Genomic DNA, 18,994 nt, shown 5'->3' on the forward strand with positions numbered 1-18,994 from the left:
AGTCACCAGGAAGCTAACTTCAGGAGATGCTGCTCATGTTAAATCAGCACGTGAGACTTCCTAGCTTGGGGGTGTGGTGAAGGGAAGAGAATGCTGAGCTCCAACACTTGGAGGATGTTAATTACTGCTTGACCAAGTATCAGTCATGCTTCCTGCTGGTACTTCTTAGTGCTAAAATTACTTTGTTCCTGAATTAGTGCACTAGTGAGATATATGTACTAGTAAATTTCCATGAGAATGTAAGTTAACTCCCTTCTTCTGCTCCAGATACATGCATGCAAGCCTAAGTGGGCTTTAGACCAGAGACTTGGAGCATAGAAGAAATCTGCTTTCTTTCTTTCCTCCTTCAATGCTGACATAGTATAGTGACAACATGGTTGTATTACTCCTTTTTTCTATGTGATACAGGAGAAAGAAAAGCCTTTGTGTCCTACACAGTTAAACCTATATAGAAATTGGTATGCTGATAACGGCCTTCCTTGAACCTTCCCAGGTGGCTACTTCCAACTGTAGAAAGTCTCTACAGTGGAACAACTATTTCCCAAACAGTTAGGAATTTCTCTAGTCAAGGACTGTATTTGAATAGGCTAATTCCATCTATGACACAGCACTCAACAGATTCATTGTGTAGAAAGCTCTTCAACCAGTAAAGGAGGGAAAAAAAAAAAAAGGAAAACTAGAAGCCTAAAGTTAGATTTGGTGAAGATTCTTTAGGTCAGTAAGGAAGACTGCTGCAACCCAATGCATTCAGCTATATGCCAGCTTGAATTAATATCTGAACCTGAAACCCTGGGATTTCCTGATTTATGATTAAAAATACCATGATCTCAATTTTGTATTTTTATTTAATATGGTAGCCTTTACAGGTACTGATTTGCTACCTGATCTGAGGATGAGGTCTTGTTGTTATGGTTTAAGGAGAAATGGACTGAGTTAAAGAACATGAAAACAGACACAGTTTCCATTTAAGTAAGGAAAAGATTCATACAGAAGTTGGATAACTCAGAAACAAATAGCCGTTTAGAAATCTTTTAATCTCAAAGTGCTTTGATATCATAATGCTCAGAAAACATCCCAGGTAGTAAGGGTTTGTATTTTGGAGAATCTTATTACTACCAGGTAAGGGATGATCTCCAATATGTGAGCTATACCATTTAAGATGCCCCAGGTATTAGAGTGCAACACGCTGACAAGTAATACCTAATCTTGCTTCCACCAGAGTGCATCTTTGATAATAAAATAATTAGGACAATAACAATCCAAACTGATGCATTGTTTAATTACAGCCTTCTTCATATTTTTTTTTGTTTGTTTTCCAGGTCAAGTTAATGATCTAAAATGATAGGAGTTTAAAACTGAGTTTTAAATAGTGGACTATAGGAGATATGTTAATATAGAAAGACTAGTGCTTCTTCCTAATGGGAGGAAGGAGCAGAGCTGCTGATTAGTCAATGGAGAGGTAACATGCCAGAGAAGAACTCTTGAGTTTTCTTATGGGGTAAGTCATATCCTGTTATTCTGTAGAAATATCTTGCTTAAATTTGTTCTAACACACATCGATAAAGCAGGTTTTAGCACACTGAGAGGAACTTTCCCCTTTCTGTAGGCTTCTCTGGCATGAACACAAGTTGCTGATGCTTAAGGATGCATCGCCTCAATCTTTCATCTCTACTTTTAGACAGAGATAGTGCTTCAACATTTTTAACTTTGTTTTTGCTTTAGGCAGCCTCTTGAAAGATAGGGAATGGCTCACATGAGGAACACTTGTGAGAACTAAGGGAGAATGCAGAGTTTGTTGGGTTGGACAAGAAGTGTTCTAAACAAGAGTAACTTTTTTTTTTTTTTTAAACTTCTTGCATCTCACCCCAGAGTAATTTTTAGGTGTTGTCCTAGAACAGTATGTTCCTGAGGACTAACCTGGAGAATCTTGAACTAAAAAAATAACCAAGAGATGATCGACAGAGTCTTCTGTTAGGTCTTACGTTGCCACCTCCTTTCCTCTCTGTTCCTCCTGAAGCTCTCCTTCCTCAGCACAGTTGTCCTTTTCACCCTGAGGCTCGGGTGCTCTGCAGAAACAGTAATTGTCTAAGCACTAGAAATAGGTTGCATGTGCTTACTTCCTGCTTTGTCCTGTGCATAAGAAATAGAATGCTTGCCTAGCAGTTAGAGGAGTTAAGATAGAGAAGCTATAATGCTTAATAAATGGAGTGGAGCTGATTTAACTTTGCCTACACTGGATGATACAAACTGGAATGCTTTTATAAGAAAAATAAAATATTTCGAGTCAAAGGTAAAAAGTTATATTATATTACTACCTGTGAATGTTAGAGTCTTCTTCCAGAAAGTCAGTGGCATCTTTTCCTTTTTGCCTTACAAAATCTTCGCTTAGCCCAACCTGCTGGAGGGTATGTCTGTAGCGACGCTCTGCTCCTTGACGAGCATCAAGCTATGAAATTGAAACTTAAACAATAAGCATGTAGATCTGGGCTGCCATGTAATGGGTCAGATTTTAAGGTTCATGGCTGACAGTCCTAATGAGAACAACAGGGCAGCAAAGCCCCTATCCAGTATTACTGTCATCCACAGAGTACAATACTAACAATAAATACTAGGAAACTGTATCCCATAGCTCACTCAGTGGAGGAGCTCACCTTCTTCTGCATCTGTTCTTTTTTCCTTCCTTTGTTCTATTCCCCTGCCTCTAGTGCACTTCAGTCTTAACAGGCTAGCGCACTTGTGTCTGAATCCTGACACACTAACACTCTAATTGAGAATATGTGCAAAAAAGAGTTGTGAGAAATTATGGAAGCCTAGTCACTTGGAACTTGTAAGCACTAACCACAGTGGAGTTCAATAAATAGAGCTTGTGAAAGAGCTTCACATCAGCTCATCTTCAAGAAACTGAAAACCAGGCATCTTGGGTCCTATTTCTTTATTGACTACACAAAAACCTTGCAAATTTCTGTTGTCTGAGATGACAGCTTTCCAGAGGGCCTTGCCGGTTCCAAAAGATTAAGGTGTTGCATATGGAAGGATAGAAGTTTTGTCTCAGGATGAGTGAATGCTATTGACACTAGTTAATTCCTACCAGTCTGGCAAACAGAAATATTATTAAAAAAAATCATACAAATGTGTTTTCTGCCTCCATTAACCAACAGGTACTTCTGTTGAGAAATCTTAATGACAATATATAGCTATATGCTGATTTATGTCTCTGACCAGGTATCTATCAACCCTGCAAGGAGATAGCACTAAAAGGGAAAACCCAGGAAAATATACTTTCTAGAGAGTAAGGTTTGTATCTACCTTTCTATTACAGTACAGATATGCAGATGGTACTGTGTTATGGATGAGATGTGCTGAACACAACCACAGACCACAGTGCTTGCAAGTGATATAAGTGACTTAACTATCATTAATGTTTTTTCAAGTAGCACTAGAGATACGAAGAAAAAAGGCTCAACTGGAAAAGATTTTTTTTTTTTTTAAGTTTTAAATTTCTAGACAATAGGCTATTGTATTCAGGGGCAGAATCAGGAATTCATACAATATCTGACGTGATAAAGCCTTCATTTTGATCAGGCCCTATATTTTGATTGCAATATATATGAGGTATTGGAAAGCCCTACAACTGTGAGATAAGTCTGAGTGGCTTTTCAAGAGGTGGGAAGGAGTTTGAAAAACACTCAGGTGGCTGTTCCATGTGTTATTTTGAGTGTAGTCTGGAGACTACACAAACATTTGCATCGTCTTATGCAAGACTAACCTGAGACTAGATTTCCTAACGCCTGTCTTAAGTGAAAGACAATGTATCCTGTCATCCAGAAACACTCTGGAACTTTGACCAGTTACCTTGGTGACCTGTTCAAAGAGGTATGGTCTCTTCTTGACTCGCAGCTGCATTTCTTCCAGCTCCTTTCTGTATTCCTTTGTTCTCTCTCTGATATTTTGCCTGAAACAGAAAAGTTCCCTGTCTAATCAAGGTTTCCTCTTACTGTGGCTGATCAGGAATGAGGAATTCTCAATAACTGTTTTTATTCTTTAACTATTTCTGGTAATTGTCTTGATTCTGAATGCTGGCCAAAACACACTGCTATTTCTGGCAAGTTATGTGCCCTTAGCAAAGCTTTACTACTAGACTGTGAGCAGAGACTGTATTTACTACTAGACTGTGAGCAGAGGCGTTTTTACAAAACCTTATCTTAGGTATGTTTTCCCAAATGACATGTTTCAGTTGGCTTGCTTGTACAAATTATTTTCTACAAATGCCGGTCTAAAGGAAACTATTGTTTGGAAAAAGTAGTGCTAGACTATCAAGAAATCCAAATTAATGTGAAATGGGTATGGCAGCCAAAAAAAAGAGGTTGGGAAAGTAGGCTCTTAGGCCCAATCACTCCTAAAGAATTATCTGATGATCCCCAGTTATTGCAGTAAACAGTTATTTATGTGCAGAAGAGTATACCGACCAGTTCTGTTTCGACTTCTCCTTGTGTGTTTCCTCCAAACTTTTGTGCGGATCCAGGGCTTTTGCTCGGCTATTCACTGACTTATGGATAGCTTGACACTTCTTTTTGTGTCTCTCCAGCCAAATACTTCCTTCTTTGTCCCTCTCCTTTTTGTTGTCTTGGGAGTATCTATATAGAAGGAAGTTAGTAATGGGATAACAAGTTCACTTCAGAGTGCTAGACTGTGTGCTAGCTGGGATTTTCATTTTTGTAATCCTGTAGGGAGAAAAGCAGTTTCAGACATGCAAACATGCAACTCCCAAAACAGTTGCAAAGCAGAGCAAGAATTAGCATGGAAAGAAGATCAGCTACAGAGAGACACATTTAGAAAAGGTTAATAGGTGCCTGATACAAACAAACATGCATATAAAACACAGCATGATAATACAAAAGACTGTGACAGGAAAAGGTATCTCACTGAACCTGGAGATGTGTGGGTTTTTTCAGCAAATACTACGTATTTTAAATATTGGAAATGCAGCTGACATGATGAGAGAAAACATTAACTTTTTTTCTCCATTTTTGTCATTAGTTGGGGTATGGTCTTGTATACAAACTTTTTTACTTACCTAATAGCAGATTCTCTTTTTCTTGTTGCATCTGTAATATGCACCGGAAGAGTATTGGAAGAAAGAGAGGAAAGTCCAGTCAGAGAATGACTTTTTTGCGCTGAAACCTTGGATAGTTGCTGGGAATCCTGAAAGAAAGAGTTTGATTCAGTTTATTTTTTCACAATATACAATCTCCTCTGTTCTTTTTCTACGAAAGAGATCAGCTGGGGCACATTCGTCTCTCTTCCATCAGTAGGGATTAACATGGGGATGGGGTTACAGAAGAGAAGCAAGGAGACTTGATTAGGAATATTGAAGGGTGGGCTGCGCCCTAGTTCTCATAGTTCATTTCTTTGAGTAAAATTTTGTTGTCTGGTTTGTCCTAGAATTCTGTAGTACTCCCGAGACAAAGGCAGAGGTCCCACTAAAGAACGTTAACCATCCATTGAAAATGCTATATTTTTAGAAACTTGCCATTTGGATCGGAGAGAACCGTACCACAGAAATACCCAGTCATCTCACCTTTATCTTTTCATTAGCCTGCCTCTGCCTGCAGCGGAGATTGGATGTTCTTAGTTTGAATGGCTTATTACGAGTTGCCTCTCTGATTTCTCGTCTCCTTATTGCTTCCCTCTGAAAGGCCCAGTAAAGTTCTTCAAAGTCTGGTACTGTTGGATTAATCCTTGGCTTGAAGCTGAAGCTTTTGTCCTGCAAGAAGCCAAGTCGCTCTTGCTTAGTTTTAGTGGCAGTTCGGGACTGAGGCTCCCTCTGACAGTTGCGAGTATCAATAGGAGCTACAGAGCTTTCCAGCAAATCCTTGGCTCTCATTTGAATACGAATTTCTCTGTAGAGTTCAGCTTCTAATGGATCGAAATCAAAGCAATGAGAAGAAGAATATGAGTGATGTAAAAGGCTGTGAAACTGCCAATGCACAACTCTAAACCCTTTTTTTTATGATATCAGCTGCTAATATAGGAGGCCAGACAACCTGTGTTCTCTTTCCCTACCTTCCACCCCCTCCCCCCCCCAGAAGAAAAAAATTCCTACAAAGAAACCAGAACCATGGTAGTGTCTCTTACTGAGGCATTAATCACCAGGTATCTCTTTCTCTCATGAAAGAGTAAGTTACTGAACTGGCCTTCTTCACCTATTCCTGTTCTTAGGGATACCAGGTAACTCTGCCCTTTGCCTTGCAGAAATGTTATATTAATTCTGGTTCTACTTTTCATATTGGACTTTGTCATTACATTGACCATGTGATCCAAACAGGCTATTCAAATATACTTGTAATGGATAATGGCTTTTCTGTGTAGAATCCAGCAGTGTTTGTCTATATTGGAAAAATATTTTAAGTAATGAGGATGTAGAGGACGGATCTCGTCTTGTCACTTTTGTGACAAATTTTCCAGAGAAAGAATGTCTCTCTGAGATATGGTATAAATTCCATACTTTCCAGTGCTACACTACGTGTTTATAAAAATGTAGACAAACAGTTATTATTCCCTTGCTTTTAGGAAAAAAAAAAATTATATATATACTGCTACTTGGAAAATGAGGCTTTTTTGGGTCTGTTTATAAGTTTGTGTTGACTGAGGTATGAAATGTTCATTCTGCATCACTTCTCATACAATAGGGATGGAAACAACAATGGCTTGTCCTTTGTCTGTTCTCTTTCACCTTTCTCTTTAGGTTAGTACATTGCAACATAATGTTTTCTGAAAAAGAAAACAATAGGAAACAGTAAAAAAAGCAAGAGGTGAGAAGAGCAATGAGAATTATCAGGAACTGGTTTAGCTGCTGTATTCAAGTGTTAAGTCTGTATCCTTTAAACTTATAACTGTGAGGGCTTAAGACATCTGAAAGAAAAAGAAAATCAGGGAAATTTCCTTGACTGCCTCTCCCTCACTTTAGCACCTAATGAGAAACTGGAGAATGAATGGGAAGGTAACTGAAAACATCAGAGGATGGCATGAGAGATTGGCCTATAGCACTATTGCTTGCAATGAACTAATTGCCTGATTTGGACTCGTGAAATATTTCTCTCCTAGGGGTCTTGTGCAGCACAGATCATTTGGGTGAGGGTGAAATTATTAGTTCCAAGATACTGCATGGACCTTGAACACCTCTGGCTCTACATCTGTCTTCATTTTTGTCTGTGCATGCAACATCTAAGTCCCTTTAATCTAATTGAAGATGTGGAATTCAGTAATTGGGATTTGTTAATCCCCTAATTCAGGAAAGATTCCCAAACTGTCATGAATCGCAGCAAAGGGGTATGCAAATCTGTCTGAACAGCTCAATGATCCCACATGTGCATGGGAGTGGTGCAAAACTGCTACTGCTGAGAGTGATACAGGATCACTAAATTTAGGAAGCCCTACTGTAAAGGTATGTAGACAAAATGCAACGACCAGTGATATACACTAGACTGGACTACAGGATGTAACGATATTGGCTTTATACTCCAAGTAACATTATGTAGCCCATGATCCTACATCCCAGCATGGAGGCAGTGAGGCACAATCATGGAGTTCATTTTACAGGAAGAGCCTTGGCTTTTTACCTTTGAGTTTATCTCCAAGAAGCGAGTCATGTGTAGACTTAGGGACTTTTCTACTGACTTGCTTCTGTTTGGAGCTCTCACTGGGGGTTGCTGCAGCCAGGAACTTTTGTCTGATAGCTTCTTTCTTCTGCTCCTCCTTCTCCAGGAAACTGAAGGGCCGCTGACTTGAAAGTAGCAGCTCCTTTCTTTTCTGAGTTGCTATTTGCCTGCGAATCTCACTCTGTTCCATTATTTCCCGATAAAGAGGCAGAAACACATGGGCAGGTACAGGCTGTGCCCGGAATTGCTTCTGACATTCTGCTTCATCCTTGCTTTGCCTTTTGTCCCTCTGTTTGTCTAGTTCAAGAAACACAGATGACTTCATCAGCTGGGACTTTTTGTGAGCTTCCCGCAGTGTCATTTTGAAGGGCTGAGGGATGGTGAAGGAAGGGATCCAGGGAGATGAAGCGCTCTTTGGCCTCAAGTAGGATTTAGGAAACATGTGAGGCTTTTGCTGATCCCAAGTGCTGTCCAAGGTGAGGTCAGTCAAAGAACTGGACTGTCTTTTGTTACCAGATGTATAACTAGATAGAGACATTATCAAGGGGGAATAACGGAAATTATTAGAAATCAGAAAGAAAAGAAGAGGGACACTGTTGATCAAGAAAAATATACTGTAGTGTCAGCTGTTAAAAGACAGGCCTAGACCTTATTGTTCTCCATCTCTGCGTTTTGCTTTGCTACCAAGTTTGTGAGCATAGCTTGTGCTTTTCTATTTTCCATGTGTAAAATAGCAGTTATGCCTACTTAGCTTTGGAATGCAATTTATTATGCTGCTAGTTCTTTATTTCCAGAAAGGTCACAAGTCAAATGGAAAGTTCCAACTGTAAGGATATCTGACTACTGGCTATTCAACATAAAATACAAAGACAAGAAACAGAAGAGGCAATAAATCAAATACACAGACGCACAAACCCTAATGAACAGCAGATAAGGGAGAGAGTAACAAACACCAGAATTCCTAAGACACTGATGGAAGGGCCATTACAAGGAACCACTTGAGCATAACTTTGAAGAGCCTCAGCTAGAAACTTTGTAGCTGATAAGAAGACTATGTAACTGATAATAAACAAGACTATCATGGATCTCATTGTAAAGAGTAAACTTCTTATGGGATGTCTGAGGTTCACTGTGGGACTGGGTAAAACATTATGCAATGTTTAGGGAAGGATCAAATGCAGGGAAACAGAGAGATCAAGGTGGGCCAAGAAGGTCCAAGCATAGGCAAATGGGGAGGAGGGAGGAACAGAAGGGGCTGACAGTGTATAAGCAGGCTCCTGGTCAAGCCCTGTGCCTGTTCACTGCACTCTGTCCTATCTTCTTCTTAAACTCTATTTCTATCTATTTTCTGTGTGTGTATGTCTGTGATCTGCTAGCAAACTGCAAGCTGTACTAACCAGTGAGTAGTATAAGAGGTCTGAGGGCTAGACACTGGAGAGACAGTGGTCTGAGGACTAGGCACTAGAGAGACACGTGCGAGTGATCTGCTATTGAATTTTAAGCCTGATTAGCTAATGAGCAGGACTGGGCCATTTATATTGTTCATGTTTTATGTGCATGCTGTTTGTGTTTATGTGGACACCTGTTCAGGCACTGCCTTCCTGTCTGTGCAAATACATTTGTGACCAGCATGTTGGGATTGTACGTGTGCAGACAGGCACACGTGTGTGCATTTTGGGAATTCACACTGAGTCTTGTTACTAGTTGAGTCTGGGAATGGGGAGAAAGCAGCAGCTCTGCATCTAGCAGACCAGCAGGGAAGAAGTTCCCCACATCCTACAATCCATGGGATTGTGCTGTGCCTTAACAAAAAACATCTTACCTGAGAGCATCATACAACTGGTCACGTAGAATTACTGATTCTTGGAAGAAATCTTCAAGGTCCTCATCCTCTCGGGGTAGTTTGTGGTTGTTTGCTAGCTGCGCCCAGGATTGTAAATCCCCTTCTAACAGAGACTGTCCCTTTTCCATCTTGAGCAATTGCACAGGCTGAGGAAGCTCCCAGCTCCTTGCCGGATCTCAGAAGATGCTGAAGTTCACCCCTTTTGGGCCGAGGGAGTCCGTCGTTCCCAGGTTCATCTGCCTCTGGGTCCGAGAAGCTCTAGGTGGAAGCACCTGGAAAATCAGAGTTGGGTGATCAGCAACGTAGCCGTGACTCCCTGCACCTGTGAGCACGTTACAGCCGCAGCCCTCCTGGGCTACCTCCTTCCCCATTTCCAGCTACCGGTGGAGGTGGCACATAACGTACAGGGAGGTTTACGCCCCGCTGGCGGGCTCAGACGCGCAGGCACAACGGGCCGCGCACGACCGGCCGCGCCTCTCGCCCTCCGTCACCTGCGCCCGTATTTCTCAGGCCTCCTCGGGAAAAGCCGCCGGCTGCTGACCCGGGCCCGGCCGCGGTGGCGCCCGTTTGCCGGGGGGGGGGGGGGGGGGGGGACCGACAGCGCCGCCTCTCGGCACCGGTACCGGCCCCGCCCGGGCGCGACGCCCCTCACCTCAGCGCGGGGCCGCGGCGGCAGGCCCCGCCCCTCTCTCCTGTCTTCACGGCCTGAGCAGCCAACCAGGCCCCGGGGCGGAGCGGTCCCCGGCCCTCGCTCATTGGCTCCCCGGAAGCGGCGTCGCCATGGTAGCCGCCCCCAGCGGCGTAGCCGTTGTCATGGTTCCCTAGAGTCGCTTCCGTTCGGGGGCGGGTGGTGTTCGGGCGGGCTCGTCACTTCCGCAGCGATGGCGGCCGGGTGCGGCCGGGGGCTGCTGTCCCCTCTGCGGGGGCGGCTGCGGCTCCGCCCGGGGGGGGCCGGCCCGCGGGCCCCGGCCCGAGCCGCCGCCGCCGCCGCGCCGCTCTACGACGTGGTGGTGTCGGGCGGGGGCATGGTCGGGAGCGCTATGGCCGCGGCGCTGGGTAAGGCCGCGACCTTCGTCGCGCCGCGCTGGGCCGCGCCTCCCGCCCGCTCCGCAGGTGCCCCCGGCGGCGGCGGCCCGGAGCGCGATGCCGGGCGCTGGCCGCCAGGACGCCGGCGCGGGGCGCTCCCGGGCGCTCGGGGCTCCACTCCCCTGCGCCGGGTTTCGGGAGTTGGTCGCGCTGCGGCTCTTGTGCGCCGCTGGCCGCTTCAGCGGTTGTGCAGAAGGCTTCCGGGTGCTTCAGCAGGAGCCTCCCTCCAAACCCCACGTTTCAGGGTGCTGGATGTGGGAATACTTCTATACATGTATAAATTAATTTATAAATTAATTCTGATCCCTGCTGGCGGCGGTATGAGAAACTGTGGTAACCACTTAGAAACCTTAATGTTTGGGATCCCAAACATTATGTTTGTGGAGTTTTCTTACTTCCTGTTCCTCGTGGCAGTGCTCCAAGCTTGACTTAAAGCTGTTTGTATGCCTCATCGTCCCAATGAGCCTTATCCTCTTTGTCCTCTTTTTTAATCTAGCCATAACATTGAATTCTCTAGACTGCCTGCAGCATTTCTATCAAATATGTTCTCCCTTAAGTCCCTGATACATAATTTCAATGTGTGGCGTTCCGCTATCAAAATATAAGGATAAAAATAACACTAATATAGTTGATAAATGTTATAGTAGTAAAAACGAGAGCTTTTCTTTTAACCTCTTCTTCTAATTAGTGAATATATATTTAAACCCGTTAAAAAGTGATCTAAGCTTGGAGTAAGTTTTGCAGTATTCATTCATTATGTATGCTTCCATACCAAAATATGCCCAAATATGTACAAAAATATAAAAGTCATGCAAATAAAAGTTTAATCCTTGCTTTAACTGCATAAGAGTTTTCAGCCTCAGTAGCAGGACTGTAATCATAAACTTCCAAAATGCTACATTTTACCTGCCTAGTCAAAACCGATATTGCAAATGCCTGCCTTTATAAAGGTTTGCATTTACACTGTCGCATTACAAAAATGCATTGGACTTCTTGATACAAGAATGAAGAAATGAGGTTTTTGGGAGGAATGTTGTAGCAAAACATATATTTGCTTATTTTAGGACATGATATCCACTTCCATGATAAGAAAATTGCTTTACTGGAGGCTGGTCCTAGGAAAGAGTATGGCCGCTTGCCAGATAGTCACAGTAACAGGGTCAGTTCCATCTCCCCAGGTTCAGCAACCCTCCTAAGCAGTAAGTATAATTTCTTTGCATTTTTATTTGCAAACTTGAGCTGGTTTTGTTTTGGTTAAATAAGGCCCCTTTGGGTATGTGCTGCCTTATCCTAAATGGGCCAAAATTGTTTGGTGTTTTCTTTTAGTATTGTACATGCTGAATTGAGGTAATTAAATCAGGCTTCTGTAGTGAATAGGGATCCATGTTCATGGTATCTTACTCTGATTTGTTGCATACGTGTTTATTACATTAGGCCTAAGGTCCTAAGCTGTTCTCTACAGCATCCGGAATGCTCTGTTCACAAAATGGGTATGTGTTTTTCCATGTCCTTAATATTCTGTGATCTGGTAACTCATTTTTCCTGGATGATTTTCTTTTCAAAGGCAGATTTCAACCTTAATTCCTTTTGGAGAAAGAAAAGTTCAGAACAATGACAGCCGTGAATTTCATCTTCTATTTTATTGCCAACTGATAGGACAATGAGAACTGGCTGCACATGTCACAGCACTCCTGGACACCTGGCTTGTCTTTTCTACTGGTTTTGTGTTAACATCAAAATAATGTGATGCTGGAGCTGTAAAAGTATCAAGGCAGACCTAGCGCTCTCATGGATGGGGAAAGCTGAGTCTAGGCAAGCTGGAAAGAAGTAACCGCTAATAGTCAAGGAGAGAGCTCAGAGTGAACTTCAGTTTTCTTTGGGTCTCAATGTCACAGGTGAACCTGTATCTCAATGCACTTCTGTCCTCTTTCTCTTTTAGGTTTTGGTGCCTGGGATCATGTCTGCAGTCTGAGACTCAAATCATTTCGACGAATGCAGGTGCCTTAATTCTGGCTACAAATATGCTGTGTGTCTATCTAATTTGCATTCTCAGCAATATTTAGACTAACGATCCAAAGCTGATTACTTTGGCAAAGGTCTTTGACAAAGGGCAGGTCATACTCTTAATGATTCCTGTTACTTGTTTTGTTGGGGCAGCCTTCTCAGGAATACGTGTTCGCAAAGTCTTGATGTTAGAGACTGAAAGCTTGATTCCTAATGGAAACTGTAGATATTGAGACAGGGGAACTAATCAGGAAAAAACAAAATAAAGGTAAAGGTGTTAGGGTAGCATTGTGTGTTAATTATGTAACAGCAAGTAGGAAGGAAAGACTTTCTTTTTATCTTTACAATTAGTTTTTGAGATGGATATAGATCATTCTATGAAAGGAACTATGTGATGTGCCTAAATAGCTGGGAATGGACAGTAATCCGGGACATTTTCTCTAGTTCTGTATTTCTAGATTGCCTGGTCTCTTTTGCTGTTATGATGAGTTCTTTGATATCCCTGAAAGAAACAGCACTTATCTACCGTATAGCTTCATTTACTGTATTTTTTCTTTGTAGGTGTGGGATGCTTGTTCGGAAGCCATGATCATTTTTGAGAAAGACAACTTAGATGACATGGGTTACATAGTGGAGAATGATGTCATTATGTCTGCTCTCACAAAACAGTTAGATGCAGTAGCAGGTAGTGCAAAACTTCTTTAATACTTTATTTCCTGCAGAGAGCTTTCAGTGGCTTGCCTTCTGCTGGGTATGCCAAGTTATGAGAGGAGGAAAGAAAATTCATCTAACAAATAACTGAGATCTAGGCAGCTTCTTGAATGGGGTGGGGAGGGAGGAAATCTAACCTCTGTATGGGACTGTCTTCAAGCTGTGTAGCCTGTGTGCTTCTCCAGAACATAGTCCACCAAAATGTAGATGTAATGAAAGGATCTGTAGCTTTCTATCCAGAGCAGCCTTTGGAGTGGCGAAGGGTTGGCCAGATCTATTCTTTCTGGGTGTCCTGTAATATGCAGGGTCAGCTATTAGTATGCCATTAAGACGTGTCTAGCCCTTTGCTGTTACAGTGATATCTCCTTTTTTTTTATGACTGTATCATGCTGTGACTGTGGTACTTTGTGTTCCCATCAGACCGGGTGGAGGTTTTCTACGGGAGCAGAGCAGTCGGGTATACCTGGCCCCTTTCCTATCACAGCTGTGACACAAGCCCTTGGGTCCAAATTGAGTTAGCTGATGGACGCAGACTTCAGACCAAACTGCTGGTAACTAAACTTTTTATTTCTGTTGATCAGGCACCATCTCTTGCCCAAGTCCTTTCTACTGGATTTGGTTCTGATTCCGTGTGTGCCGCTCCACCCACGTGGAGGGCTTAAGCGAGGTGAGTGGCTAACTCTGTCAGAGACGCTAAGAGACGCACAGTGCGTAGTGTTCTCTGAACCTGATGCAGGAAGACTGCACTGAATTGGACAAGAGCAGAAAGGGCCATGTGTTCTCGTTTCTGGGGAGTCATTTTCTTTTTTTTTTTTTGCTTTGGAACAAACAAAAAAAAAAAGTCTACGTGCAGAATGGGGTTTGTGGCCTGTAGTACTGGCTTTTTTAGGATCAGTTGATGAAATAGCCTTTTATCTCTTTGTTTTGCAGATTGGTGCAGATGGTCATAACTCTGTTGTCCGGAAAGAAGCTGAAATTCAGAACATTGAGCATCGGTATGACCAGTCAGCTGTGGTGGCTACTCTTCATTTGTCTGAGGTGAGATTCTGCAAACTGGCTCTTCTGTAAACAGCAGAACAGCTGAAACAGAGGACACCAGATGTCTAGTTCTTAACTGTCTCCTTGCTTCTTTGCACTACAGGCCACAGACAATAACGTAGCATGGCAGAGGTTCCTTCCCACAGGGCCAATTGCACTTCTCCCGGTAAGGTGCTTAGTGACCTCTGTGTTTTTCACCTTTCAGTCTGTTCTTTTCTAGTAACTTTACTTCTGTCTATGCCTTGCTATGTTGGTCCTGACTGTTAAGAGTTTGTCTCTCTGCCTTAAACTTTTCATTTATAGCTTTTGTTTTCTCCTCCCGCCCTCTCACTTTGCCCTTTGTGTTTCCCACTTGTAGCAATGTGTGCTGGAAAAGTAACATGCGGATGGATTGCTGTGGGGAGGGGATTGGGGAAATTCTTGCATTGATTGGGGTTTTTGTTTCTTTTTCTCTTGATCCTGACCCCTGAGGTTTTCTTAACTAGCTCTCTGACACTGCCAGCTCTTTGGTTTGGTCTACATCACATGAACATGCATCAGAACTTCTCACTATGGATGAGGAAAGTTTTGTCGATAGCATCAACTCTGCCTTTGTGAGTATCAGCCTCGTAGATAGGAGGCCAACTTTGCAATTGTGAGAAATATGATAGAATCCTACAACTTAAAGAATAGCAAAGGGAGAGGTGGATTCTTAAGTTCCTTCCTATGGAGAGGGTGATATTAGAAATGCACTTAGCAAAGAAAGGATGATCCTTTATAACTGAATTTAGTTCTGAAAGTCACAGTAGGAACTGAGCTAACTTTCCAAAAGATGGGAAGGGTAGGCTTTTCTTGGTTGGAGGCTTATATGTCCTGAAGTGTTGAAGACGATTCCTTCTAATATGTGAGCGGTTAAAATTCAGTATTTGGAGCGAGCTCAAATTCTTCTGTATGTCCAGTTTGGGGTAAAATCTAAAGCTTGCTTTTTTTGGCCTCAGTGGAGCAACGCAAACCACACTGATTTCATTGACGCTGCCGGGGCCATGTTTCGATCTGCTATTTCACTCCTGAGGCCTTCGGGGACTGGAGTCCGTCAGCTGCCCCCAAGTGTTGCCAAAGTAGATCCCGAGAGCCGAGCCATGTTCCCTCTTGGAATGGGGCATGCAACAGAGTATGTCCAGCACCGTGTGGCCCTTATCGGGTAAGGTCTCCCATGTAGCCTTTGTGTGAGTGGGTGGCGCAGGTAGGATGTTAGCATAGCGCCTCTGGCGCTGTAGCTAGTTGCATTTCTTTTCCCATTTAACAAATTAGATGGTTAGACATGCATTCCTGATTTCAGTGTGACTTTATCCAGGACCAATTTATATCATTTGCTCGTGTGAACAAAGTCCTGTTGTCTGCGTAGCTCTCTGTCCCTTGTATGTGCTTTTGATGTAATTTGGGAGGTAATAATTTTCCCTTTCTGGATTTTTCAGTGCAGTAGAACAACCTCATGATGGAACTTACTTCTCCAAACATCATAGAAGCCATTCTCCCTATCAGTTTGAGTTTTGAACTTACTTTTCTTGAACACAAATGACAAAATTTACAGATTATTCCAAATGGGATGTCATAGGCTCTTGTACAATGGTCTACAGAGAAGGGAAAATACCTCATCTTTTACATTCTAAGGTTGCATGTGCTTTTTTTTTTTTCTTTTTCATCCCATAGCTGTAGTACACTGGTAGCTTATAGCAGTCCTTGGATGTCATCTTATACCTCAGATACTTCTTTTGTTTCCAACTTGTTAGCCACTGCTTTATGTCTTGTTAATGGTCAAGTGCATGATCTTAATTTCAAGCTCAAATTTCACCTTGTTTCTCTAACTTTGACTCCCTTATCAGTGTGTCTGGCTTTGTTCTTTACAGATAAGCACAAAATATAATCTTTTCAATATCCCATTTTGTGTTTATGAAATATGCTGATGATATTCTTCCTGTTGTGCCAATGTCACTTAGAAAAAATATCAAGGCCTGCTCCATGCCTGATCTGACAGAAGACTTTAGCGAGTCACCTCTTGAAAACTATTCCTTTCAGGGCTGCTTTTTGTTATCTCCCTTTTTATCTTGCTTCTTACAACTGGAGAGGCAGTCAGGTAGTTCAGTGTAGCATGCAAGAGGTACTGGAGAAAACGTATACAATGTTGTAAGGTGGTGTTTATTGCAAAGACGTGAGAAGTGCTGTACTGATCCCTTCAGGGGCTTGTCAGAGGAGGAAACTAAGGACCGTTATGGCTTTCTTCAAAAAAAGGGATATAAATTTGTCTTCTCTTGCTCTAGGGATGCAGCGCATAGAGTCCACCCACTTGCAGGACAAGGTGTAAACCTGGGCTTTGGTGATATTGCATGTTTAGCACACCACCTCAGTGCAGCAGCCTTCAGTGGGAAAGATCTGGGTAAGGATCCAAGACAATGAAGCGGCAATAAGATCATTAGTCTTACAGGCCTTCGCTGCTAACATCAGTGCAAGGGTTATTTCTGTTTGAGCCTTAGATAGGTTAAGCATGCTGCCATCTTGTGTCTGAATGGCACAAGCACCTTTGAAGCAAAACTGTTCTGAGGTCCATTCGTTGTGGACAGTTAGATTCTTGCATGCAGTTTCCATCCCAAAAATCTCAAAGCTGCTTTAAAAAAAAAAAAAAAAAAAAAAGTTCTGCTGGATGGTAAAGGGGTGAGATGAAGGTAGGCTGGCTGGCTGACTGACATCTTTGCTAAGATGAACCATTTTTCTGTTCTCTTTCTGTGTTTTCAGATGTCTGTGGAGACAGCTATATAGATGAGATGCACAATTGTTTGTGGCAATTTAATTTTAATATGGATATTTATCTTTTCTAGGCTCCTTAAAACATCTCTTAACATTTGAGACAGAACGTCAGAGGCATAATGTCTCTTTGATAGCTGCTATTGATGTGTTAAAGAGGCTTTACTCCACAAGGCTGGCTCCCTTGGTGTTGCTGAGGACATGGGGATTGCAAGCAACAAATGCCCTGCCTCCTCTCAAAGTAAGCCTTACATTAGTGAGGGCCATACAAAAATTTCAAAATTACTCTTTAAACTTCCACAAACTGATGAGGGTTTTTTAAATGAAACATCTTGGTTGGAAAATGTTAACTTGTTCAAACTGAGGTTTTGTGTCCAGAATGAGCCTGAGGAATTCCTAAATAACTGATGGCTCAGTAGTTACGGGTTTCTCCTGCAGCAGGGAGAGAGGCTTGGGATCTGAGTGTCTGTTCTCTGTATCCTGATTGATAGTAACTGCCTTTTTTTTCCTCCCCTCTCTTTCCGGCTCGCAAAATGTTTATTTGTATGCAGTTGAAACACTTCAGCAGGAGAAATGGAGAGAGCCTTACTCCATTAACTAGCATACGTGAAGAACAGGGACTAGAAAGAGATTGTTTACCTCTGTTCAAGCTAAGGCACTACCTTCATGTGTCTTGGGGAGAGGTAGTCTCTCGTTAGAAGTCTTGGGCTTTATTTTGCTGTGGAGCGAAAACCTGGACTCTCGAAGTGCATTTCAGAAATGCACTATGAAAAAGCAGCTCTATGAAAAAACAGTGAAGAACAAGACATTAGGTGACTTGACAGATCTGGCGTGCAGCTGAAATCAGTATCTGTTTCTATGCTCTTTGCCTTGCTAAATTGTTCTCTCTTGGCTGAAGTGCAAGGCTCATGAAAGTTACCAGGCATTGGCAAGGAGGTTCAATCTTAAACACAAATTATTTTTCTGTGTGCAACCTTGCTGCCTAATTTCCACAAAGCCTTGACCTAATTGTGATTTCATGGTGTTCACTGAGGGTGCCTGCAAGTTTTGAGAGCAGGTGGCTTAAGTTAGATTCGTCAGTTCTGGATTTGACTGTTTTATTCCCCCAGTCAAGTGACCTTTTTTGTATTAGATGCAGGTGGCATGTTTTCCTTGAGTTATGTCACGGTAAGATACCAGATGAATGGAAGAGCAGTAATTTCTCAGAGTACAGTAGCTGCCACTGGAAAGGTGTCTATTAGTTGTACTAAAAGAGAGCAGTATGCTGCTGCTTCAGTGCTCAGTATTTTTTCCTATTTCTCTGTTCAAAGCAAAAAAACAAATGAAGAACTCTCTTGTGAGCACAGAACCTGTCAGCAACCCCTCTGTTTTATGCAGCTCAGGAAAGAGAAAGGAATGCTGTGACTTCTTTAACTTAGTAGTATAGAGGGATAGTTGCTCTGCGTCTGATTAAAAAGGCTGAGAAAGAACTGTTGCCCATATGGGAAGGGGAAAGAAACGATACATTCTAGAAAGCAGTTATGTTTATTATTAGTTTACAAATTATTTTTCTCCTCTGCCTTTTTAGGAACAAATCGTGGCTTTTGCCAGTAAGTGATTTGCTGTCAACTTGGAACTGCAGCTTGTCAGTGAATGCATTACCCTTAAAAGGACTATGACTGACTTAAATCTCTGAAAGGTGTTATTTTAATTTAACAATAAAAGTGTGGAGTGAGCTGTGTTTTGCACCATCCACTGGTTTATACAGAAGTTCTGTCTCATCTGCTTGCTCTTCTCAAGAGGATGTGGGTTTTCTTCCTATGGTACCATAACGTCTTCAGATATTGAACTGTCTTTTGCGTCTTAATTATTTTCAGTGTTCCCTGACGTGATTTCT

At 42.5% G+C, this 18,994-nt stretch overlaps 2 protein-coding genes across 4 annotated transcripts; one reads left to right on the forward strand and one right to left on the reverse strand.

The window, feature by feature from the left end:
* Positions 1 to 1,015: 1,015 nt before the first annotated feature.
* On the reverse strand, positions 1,016 to 10,277 carry FAM161B (FAM161 centrosomal protein B). Of its 3 annotated transcripts, none has more exons than XM_068946527.1 (9): positions 10,154 to 10,277; positions 9,481 to 9,773; positions 7,620 to 8,182; positions 5,579 to 5,916; positions 5,075 to 5,202; positions 4,467 to 4,634; positions 3,853 to 3,952; positions 2,316 to 2,446; positions 1,016 to 2,066 (listed from the first exon to the last, which is right to left on the reverse strand). In XM_068946527.1, exons 2-9 carry the CDS (start codon positions 9,627 to 9,629, stop codon positions 1,979 to 1,981), a joined length of 1,665 nt encoding a protein of 554 aa, XP_068802628.1. In that variant the 5' UTR covers positions 9,630 to 9,773; positions 10,154 to 10,277; the 3' UTR covers positions 1,016 to 1,978. The 3 variants fall into 3 exon arrangements, with proteins under 3 accessions (XP_068802628.1, XP_068802629.1, XP_009669198.1); XM_068946528.1 differs by having other exon boundaries at positions 9,993 to 10,164; XM_009670903.2 differs by lacking the exon at positions 10,154 to 10,277 and adding an exon at positions 9,907 to 10,062.
* Positions 10,278 to 10,382: 105 nt separating this feature from the next.
* On the forward strand, positions 10,383 to 18,867 carry COQ6 (coenzyme Q6, monooxygenase). Its single transcript, XM_068946534.1, has 12 exons — positions 10,383 to 10,557; positions 11,652 to 11,786; positions 12,527 to 12,585; positions 13,153 to 13,276; positions 13,723 to 13,853; positions 14,233 to 14,340; positions 14,444 to 14,506; positions 14,826 to 14,933; positions 15,318 to 15,520; positions 16,638 to 16,753; positions 17,193 to 17,359; positions 18,686 to 18,867. Exons 1-12 carry the CDS (start codon positions 10,383 to 10,385, stop codon positions 18,713 to 18,715), a joined length of 1,419 nt encoding a protein of 472 aa, XP_068802635.1. The 3' UTR covers positions 18,716 to 18,867.
* Positions 18,868 to 18,994: the final 127 nt, after the last annotated feature.

This window comes from Struthio camelus, chromosome 5, assembly GCF_040807025.1.
Source record: "Struthio camelus isolate bStrCam1 chromosome 5, bStrCam1.hap1, whole genome shotgun sequence".
NCBI lineage: Eukaryota > Metazoa > Chordata > Aves > Struthioniformes > Struthionidae > Struthio > Struthio camelus.